The 8,602-nt window shown below is 44.6% G+C and overlaps 1 protein-coding gene across 1 annotated transcript in view; it reads left to right on the top strand.

The window, feature by feature from the left end:
* The first annotated feature begins 3,886 nt into the window (after window positions 1-3,886).
* Window positions 3,887-8,602, top strand: part of Laptm4b (lysosomal protein transmembrane 4 beta) — a 63,575-nt gene continuing 58,859 nt past the window's right edge. Inside the window, exon 1 of the mRNA XM_027949246.2 lies at window positions 3,887-4,207. Within this exon, the coding sequence (XP_027805047.1) occupies window positions 4,109-4,207 (99 nt within the window). The 5' untranslated portion in view covers window positions 3,887-4,108. The remainder of the gene's footprint in view (window positions 4,208-8,602) is intronic.

Raw genomic sequence — 8,602 nt, 5'->3', positions numbered from 1 at the left:
GTCTGTCTTTCTCATTAATTAAATTGTGAGCTCCTTGTATATATAGGGACTATCTTTTGTTCTCTGAAGCAGCAGTCATGCTCAGATCCAAGGAATACTCAGTAAGTTCCTGCTCACTGAGTTGATGGATGAATAAATCCCTGACTTATTTGGAGAACGCAGGAGGGGCCTCCAAAGTTTTCTTTTGACTTATGTAGGAGGAGAGCAGTACTTTCAATACTGCAGAAGACATTCAACAACACCCCTAACACATCTACTGGAAGCATGACCTGTCTTTTTCCTTTCCAGGAAACCAGATGGTAATCCTCCTTAGGAGAGTTCCTTACGTCTCTTTTGGGGAAGATCCTTGCCCAGGTGATGGAGGTAGTTTAAGTGAAACCCTCCCTACACCAAAGACCTAACTGGCCCTACCTGACTCCTGGTGTTAGTTTGACTTTCCTTTCTTTGCCTTCCCTGGCCTGTTTACCCTGCAGGAGGCCCAACCAAAATGTGAACTAATATGAGTTTCACTGTAGCTAAACCCTTTGTGCTTTCCCACTGCAGTTTGTTTTTACCTGTAATGTTGCTTGGCACACATTCTGGCTAGCACATAGTGACTTGTGCCACTAGACTAAATGATCAACTTTGACAGCAGGAACAGAATGTTAACTAATCTTTGTGGCCTCAAAGTCTTTATACCTTACACAGAGTGGGACACACAAATGACAACTGGGCCAGTTGGATTTCTCACAGATGAATTGAAATACAACTAGTCATAAGAACAAGATTTGAAAAAGAAAGGAGAGGAACTATTTATCTGATGGAAAGAAAAGTTTCCCCCATTTTACTGAAGAGTATCTCAACTTGGAGGAAGGGGAAAAGGGATAACATAAGAGGGGAAAAATTGGAGTATAAGAAGATAAGAGAATGACCCTGGGTATCAAAGAAGTTGCAAGTTCTAAAGTGCTAAAGGTGAGAAGTGTTTAAAACCAGGTAGGGAAGGCTCTGTGGCAACACTGAAGAATGGGAGAGAACACATGAGTGAGTTGCAAAACAACCCAACTAGTTGACAGAAGCTGCTGTTCTTGGCTCTGGCAGGAAAAGAGCAAGTGTGGTCCAAAGTTCAGGCTCAGAGGGATGAAAGAAAAGTGGCTTTTCCAAATAACTGCATTATTGCAATTAGTATTCTAGTTAAGCATGTCAGTTTTTTTTTTTTTTTTTTTTTTTTTAGCATGTCAGTTTTTGAAAGGGAGTAACCCAGGTATGTCTAAGTAGGGCCTCTGCCTACTTCCAGCCTCCTTCAATTGAATTCTCTCAATTTCTTTTCTTTTCTTTTTTTTTTTTTTTGGTACCAGGGATTGAACTCAGGGGCACTCGACCACTGAGCCACATCCCCAGTCCTGTTTTCTATTTTATTTCAAGACAGGATCTGAGTTGCTTAGCACCTTACTTTTGCTGAGGCTGGCTTTGAACTCTCTCCATCCTCCTACTTCAGCCTCTGGAACTGCTTGTGCCACTGCGTCTGGGACACAATACCTTTATTTATTTATTTTTACATGGTGTTGAGATCGAACCTAGGTAAGTGCTCTACCACTGAGCCACAACCTAACCTCAGCATTCCCCATTCTGATTCTATATTTCCATTCCTTCTCAAAGCACTAATAAGCACTAATGCTTGACCTGTATCTGGTTAAAAGTTGTGTGCATGGCTATCTGCAGTTGTTCTATCACCCGCCTTGTGGGGGGTAAAATGGAAGCTTTTGTCATTTAAAAGCTGTGGGAAGTGGGAAGGCAGGAAGGGAAAACTCGGGAGAACACAAAAGAAACTCTCACCTGACTGGCGCCTGACTCCTCCCCAATGGATCGGCTGACCCCAATACAATGAACCCCTGGAACTACCCTCCTATCTTTCCCTAAATTAAGTCTATAAAACTCAGACCTTTGCTTTAGCCCAGCGCCATTTTTCTACCGTGAAAATGAACCACATCAGGTGTTTGACTGATTGACTCCCCAGCTGAATAAAGAAGAGCTTGGTGTTCCAAGGTCTGCTTCCCGCCTCCCGCCTCCATCATTTGTGCCTACAGTATGCTTCATTAAATCGTTTTTCTTTTTTTTTTTTGCATTGTTGGAGATTGAACCCAGGGCTTTGGATATGCCAAGCAAGTTCTCTACCATGGAGCTACATCCCAGCTCATAATTAAATATTAACCGTTATAAGATTCTAGAAAGAAAATTATTTCTAATGAAAAAAAAAAAAAAACTCTGTAGGGAGAAAGTGAAACAAATGCTAAGTTTTTTTTTTTTTTTTAATATTTATTTATTTATTTATGTTTTAGGCGGACACAACATCTTTGTTTGTATGTGGTGCTGAGGATCGAACCCGGGCCGCACGCACGCCAGGCGAGCGCGCTACCACTTGAGCCACATCCCCAGCCCCAAATGCTAAGTTTTCATGTTCACAATGTTACTTATTATTTCTGCTCAGAGGCCTGAGGTGGGGGATGGAGTGGGGGATGGCTCTTGATTCCTTTAGGGTCCAGGTTTAGCAATACAATAAGAATGTGGCAGCTTTACAACTTTGTAAAATTCACCAGTGAAAGGAAAACGACCAACAGTTCTTTATTGTGGCAGTGTCTGATAAATAGGAGAAAGAGAGAGAGACAGAGAGAGAGAGAGAGGGGAAAAGAGAGAAAGGGAGAGAGCAAAGAGAGAGCATGAGAGAGGAAAGAGAAGAAAAAGTGAGAGGGAAAGTGAGACAGAGGAAAGAGAGAGGAGGGAGAGAGAGAGAGAGAGAGAGAGAGAGGGGAGAGAAGAGAGACGGGGGGGGGGGGGCGGGGCCCGGCAGGAGAGTTTTTACAGCCCGGCACACAATGTTTGGCTCATACAGTAGTTGCTAAGGGTGTCATCTTCTGCTTTCAGGCAGACGGGGCAGGGGTCAGACGTCGGTTTCCCTGGCACCCGACGGGTGGGGGGGTCGAGTGTTCAGACTTGCGGCAAAGAAGATAAGGAACCAGACAGGTGAGGGTGTCAGAGTGTTCAGCCCACCCTGCAGCTAACATTTGTTCAGCCTGCTCCGCAACAACCAGTATAGCACTTAACAGCCTTATCTGACATCATATTTCTTCCTACATAATCTACCCTTAAGAAATTTAAACTGAACTCCGCCCCCCCCTTGCTCCAAGTCTGAAATTAAACTTTTGCACGTGCTGAAAACCTATCAGAGATCTGAGATTCTTGACTTTCACAGAGGGTAACCTTGGATGAGGGCCTTCAAGATACAAAAACAACAAACAAAAAATCAGCTGAGAGAAAATAAAGCACGAATTGTAGTCCTATCAATTCTCTTAACACTCTGTTGTGTCTTGCAGAGACCTCCAGGCAGTAATTGGCTTGATGATTGTTTCTTTAGAGCTGCAGTCATGATTAAAAATGCTACCCAAGCACAGCGAGGATGCCCTTGACACACATTCTATTTTCTGGGAAAAGATTACTACCCTGGTAATTGGAGCTGGGAAGTGGAGACAAATTGCTCTCAGCGGGTTTCAGTAGTGGTTCAAAGTACTGCAGTTGACTGGAATCACACCATGCAGTTTTCCTTCCTCTAGTTTATAAGATAACCACAGTGATAGCATTGCACCTATGGATTATCTGCAGGACAGAAGTTGAAGAGGGAGGAGAACGCAACAAACACATTAGAATCTAGAATTCCTAACAAAAGTTACACCCACAGCCAGAGGAAAGACACAACGCCCGGAACTCCACTGTAGGCAGACTCTGGAACGGGCCTAGGGTGCAGCAATGATGTATTTATTTACTCCGGGATCTCAGCGCCCACAGCTGGCAAGAACCCGCGGTGACGTCACGAGCCCAGGCGCGGTCACGTGACGCAGGACCGCCCCGCCCCTCCCTCTATCCTCCTGTCGGAGCCGCAGTCTTCGAGTGCAGGGTCCCGCCGCGGCAGCTTCTCGGAGCTTTCGGGGCAGCTCGGCGCCAGGCGAGTGGGTTAGCTGGTCTGGAGCGTGAGCGGCGGAGGAGCCGGCAGCAGCGACGCGGAGGGCCGAGAGCAACGCGGCCCACGCTTTCCCAAACTTGGTGGTGCTCTCGCGTCACTGCACCCGCCGCCCGAGCGATGAAGATGGTCGCGCCCTGGACGCGGTTCTACTCCAACAGCTGCTGCCTGTGCTGCCATGTCCGCACAGGCACCATCCTTCTCGGCGTCTGGTACCTGGTGAGCGCGGCCACGCGACAGGACGCACCTGCCAGGGCCGGGCGCGGGCGTCGGGGAGGCAGCACCAGGGCCTCGGGACCCCGGCCCGCGCCCTCGCCTCGCTTTGCACGCCCCCAAGTTGGTCCGCCTCGGGGTTGGGTGACGCCGGCGCTCATCCGCCTAAAGTTATATTATTAGAAACTTAATTCTCCGGCCAGCCTGGCTGCAGTTCCCCGGGCTCGGCCAACCTGTGGCGGGGGGAGGCCGAGAGGCCGGGGTCGCGGGCCCGCGGTTAGGGGTCGTGGGGGCGGCGGCGATGGCTGCGCCCGGGCTGGGGGAGGTGGTGCGGTGAGGCGGGCTTCCGCGCGCGGGGCTCCAGTGTGTCTCACCGTGCGGGTGAAAGTGCGCTCGGGGACGCAGAACTCTGATCTGATCTGCATGGATCTGCATGGCTTGTGCTTCCTTCTTTCTTTCGTCCTAACCCCCTCAGGGTTTGGTTTTTTGTTAAGACGGCAGTGGAGTGGGGGGTGGGGGTCCTGGGTCCCTGGGGCAGTTCAGGTGCCTGTAGGGTCGCGTGCAAATTCGGCAGCTCAAACTCCCTGCGCGCATCGCCTCGGGTGTGCAGGACGTTCGCTCTTTTGCAGGTCCGGATCCAGTTGAAACGGTTGGGAGTTCTTGTTTGCCTTGTGAATGGGAACCCGACACTGTTTGTTTTAAAGCCCTTACTTTAGGAAAGCATTTGCTTTTAATTTAGTGTGTTTCAGTCTGCCGGGGAAGCCATTTTACACACCCACTTACCTCTTTCCTGCCCCTGGACAGGTGATCCCTTTACCTTTTCTCAACAGGCACAGCAGGCAGAATTGGCTTTTTGTTTGTTTTGTTCTTGTTTTTAGATAGGCACTTTTAGGGTCTTATTTCCAACGGGAGCGGTGGATTCTAGGGACCGTGAGGAAACCTGATGGAGTCTGTCCTGAGCCACCGTTGGGTGATTGTTGGCAACCCTAGACTGCACCAACTGAGTCGGATTCCTCTGCATTTTGAATTTTGTGACATCATGATAGAGAGTTAGACCCGAGCTGCTTTGCAGTGAATAGCGCTGCAGCACGAGGAAATGCCTTAAAAATGATAGTTAAGATCCAAGCACGGTAACGCACGCCTGTAATCCCAGCAACTCAGGAATCAGAGGCAGGAGGATCGCCAGTTCAAGGCAAGCCTCAGTAACTTAGTGATACCTTCAAAATAAAAAATTTTAAGAGCTGTGGATGTAGCTTAGTGTGGAACGCCCCTGGGTTCTGTTCCCAATACTGGGGGAAAAGGGAGTCAAATGGCAATGTGGAACTTTTCAATGAGAATGCATTATTATCTACTACAGCATGAGTCAGTATTTGTTGGCTCATAGGTAATACTTGGTCACTTTTTATATAATGGGGACATTATGTCGAATTGTCGTGTTATTTTTCAGAGCCCCCCCCACCCCATGATGCTCACTGTGCTGTTCATAGTTTCAGCTTTCCTTTAGTTCAGTGGCTAGCATAGCCATGCAGCAGAAATTTTTAGCTTTAAAAGCTTTCAAACTGATCTTTGGTCTGTGTGGGTTCTTACGGAGCCGTGTGAATGCAGATTAAGCTTCAGTGTATTGGCTTAACCCCCACTTTTCTAAAAACCAAGGAGTTATTTACAGACATTTAAAATCATACTGAAAGGATGGTAAGTGGCTTCAAAACAGTTATTTTATTGATGATCAGGGAGACTATTTTATATAAGTGTCTAGTGTCCTCCTTGAAAATGTTCAAATCTGCAGACTTGCAAGTGCATCAGTGAATGTAATTTGTAAAATCTAGGGCACTGCATTAGGCAAATGTACTACATGATCTACAGGAAAGATAAATCTGCTTGAGCCCTGTTGTTGGCTATAATCCAACCAGACAGTATTGGTGTGATAAAAGGAGAGTACTCAGCATGCTTTGTCTGTTTGAGCATGCTCTTTGTGGGAAGTAGTTGTTGGTGTGTGTGCATTTACTTAGCATTTGAAAATATATGGCCTTTTGAAAGATAATTAGAAAGCTTTCCAGCAGATGTGTATAAGAATGCTGCTTTAGGTAAATGGGTAAGAAGCTTGGATTAAGAACAGGAAATCTATTGAAAGTCTTTTGCATTTCACAAAACAATTTTTGACTTTTTTAAAATTTATTTTTTAGTTGTTGTTGGACACAATATCTTTATTTTATTTATTTATCTTTATGTGGTGCTGAGGATTCAACCCAGGGCCTCGAACGTGCTTGGCAAGCACTCTACCACTGAGCCACAATCCCAGCCCCGGCTCTCCCCCGCCCCCACCCAGTGAGTTTCTCTCATATTTAATATAATTTGATTATCCAAAACTAAGTTTCTGTGAATATATTGTTAAGATTGCCCTCTGGCTAGGGAGCAGAGCTACTGAAGAACACCACACCTTTCTACATCCTGCTCACGAGTCTTTACTCATTGACCAAATATCTCCCCTTGGGAAATATATTGCTCATTTTTAATTGGTCTTTGTCTCATTTTCATATTGATTTGTAGGAACTCTTTATTAATTTTGGATACCAGTCCTCTGTTAAATATTTATTTTGTGAATATTTTCCCCAATATGTGGCTTTTAAAAAAAAATTTAAGTTGTTGACAGACCTTTATTTATTTTACATGGTGTTTAGAATCGAACTCAGTGCCTCACATGCCAGGGCAAGTGCACTACCACACAACCACAGCCCAATATGTGGCTTCTTTATTCATTTTCATAATGGTATATTTCATAATGGTATATTTAATGAAATAGAAGTTTTAAATTTTGCCTTAAATTCAGGTTGTCAGTCGTTTTCTTTCCATGATTAGTATTTTTCCTTTAAAGATACTCTTATGTTTTATTCTGGAAGCTTTCTTCAAAAAAAAAAAACTTTAGCTTTTATATTTGTGATCCATCTCAGATTAATTTTGGGTGTGATGGGCAATAGGAACTTAATAGTTTTTTTTTTTTTTTTTTTTAATTTAAAAGGCAGTTTAATTATTTTCCTTATCTTGGTTGTAGTGATGGTTCCACAGTATATCTATATCCATTTTTATATACATAATAAATCAAAACTTATCAAAACAAAAATAAAAGGCAATTTACCTAAGATGAAAAAGTTGATTATATAACTTAATAACTACAGACATCTTTCTTTTTTTTTTTTTTTTGTAGCCATAGATGGACAGAATGTCTTTATTTTATTAATTTTTATGTGGTGCTGAGGATCCAACCCAGTGCCTCACACGTGCTAGGCAAGCGCTTTGCCACTGAGCTACAGCCCCAGCCCAACTACAGACATCTTTGAATAGACAAGTAAGATGCTTGTCTATTTTCACAGAGTGAAGAGCAACTGGCCCTGGTTTCCAGAGGCATCATGATTTTAAAAGAAATACCTGTGGCGGATTGGTTGCTGTCTGGGGTTCCTCTCTTCTGTCACCAACAAAACTTAGCCCTGTGTATCTGAGAGCTCTGCATCCGTACATTCAACCAGCACATTCAACTAATGTCGGATTTTATCTGTATTGAATATGTATAGGTCTTTTTTCTTTCTCATAATGTCACTATAGGGAGTTCAAGGCAGTATCTCTGGTGGCTGAGGATTCCTCTACTGGAACCTTCTAAGCCCCTAACCAGAGTAGAAAAGAATTTAAGGAAGCTTCAGATTTTAACAAAGAGGAAGATCTTTATTAGAATGTGAAAGGGGAAGGCCTACATTCTTCAGGGTGGGGTTGGGTGGGGGTGATGTGTCTAGGGAAGCACTTGTTTTAAAGGGAATTGTGGGGGTGAGGCATGGGAGAAGTCATGGGAATGACACCAGCTTGGTCAATGCGGTTCTTCAATCATGGATCACAGGAGTTTATGGAGGATGGTCCTCCCCAGGATCTTCAGGTTGGCATCTTGTCTTCTGTCTACAAGTACCAGGGATTGGACCCAGGGCGCTTCACCACGGAGCTGCATCCCTAGCCCTTTTTATGTCTTATTTTGAGATGGGTCTCACCAAGCTGCTGAGGCTGGCTTTAAACTGGCCAACCTCCTGCCTTAGCCCTTGGAGCTGCTGGGATTACAGGCATGTGCCACCAGGCCCATCTTATGATAGATTTCTTAAAATATATCATCTTTGTTTAATCTGAAAGTAGTGAACACTGCACAAAGGCTTTAATTAAAAGAAGGCAATTTTCATACATGAGTGAATTTTCAGCAATTCTAAGATTTGTAGCTTTCTCAGAAGCTAGGGAGTGACTTTCTGGAGGAAAACTACGACTAGAGATTACTTTCCAGAGTGTCCCCTTCCCCTTTTTCTATCCCTTCAATAATCTTATTTATTTATTTAGTTGTAGTTAGGCACAATACCATTATTTTATTTATTTTTA

This window comes from Marmota flaviventris, chromosome 15, assembly GCF_047511675.1.
Source record: "Marmota flaviventris isolate mMarFla1 chromosome 15, mMarFla1.hap1, whole genome shotgun sequence".
In the NCBI taxonomy this organism is placed as follows: domain Eukaryota; kingdom Metazoa; phylum Chordata; class Mammalia; order Rodentia; family Sciuridae; genus Marmota; species Marmota flaviventris.
This window is presented reverse-complemented; position numbering and strand designations above follow the sequence as displayed.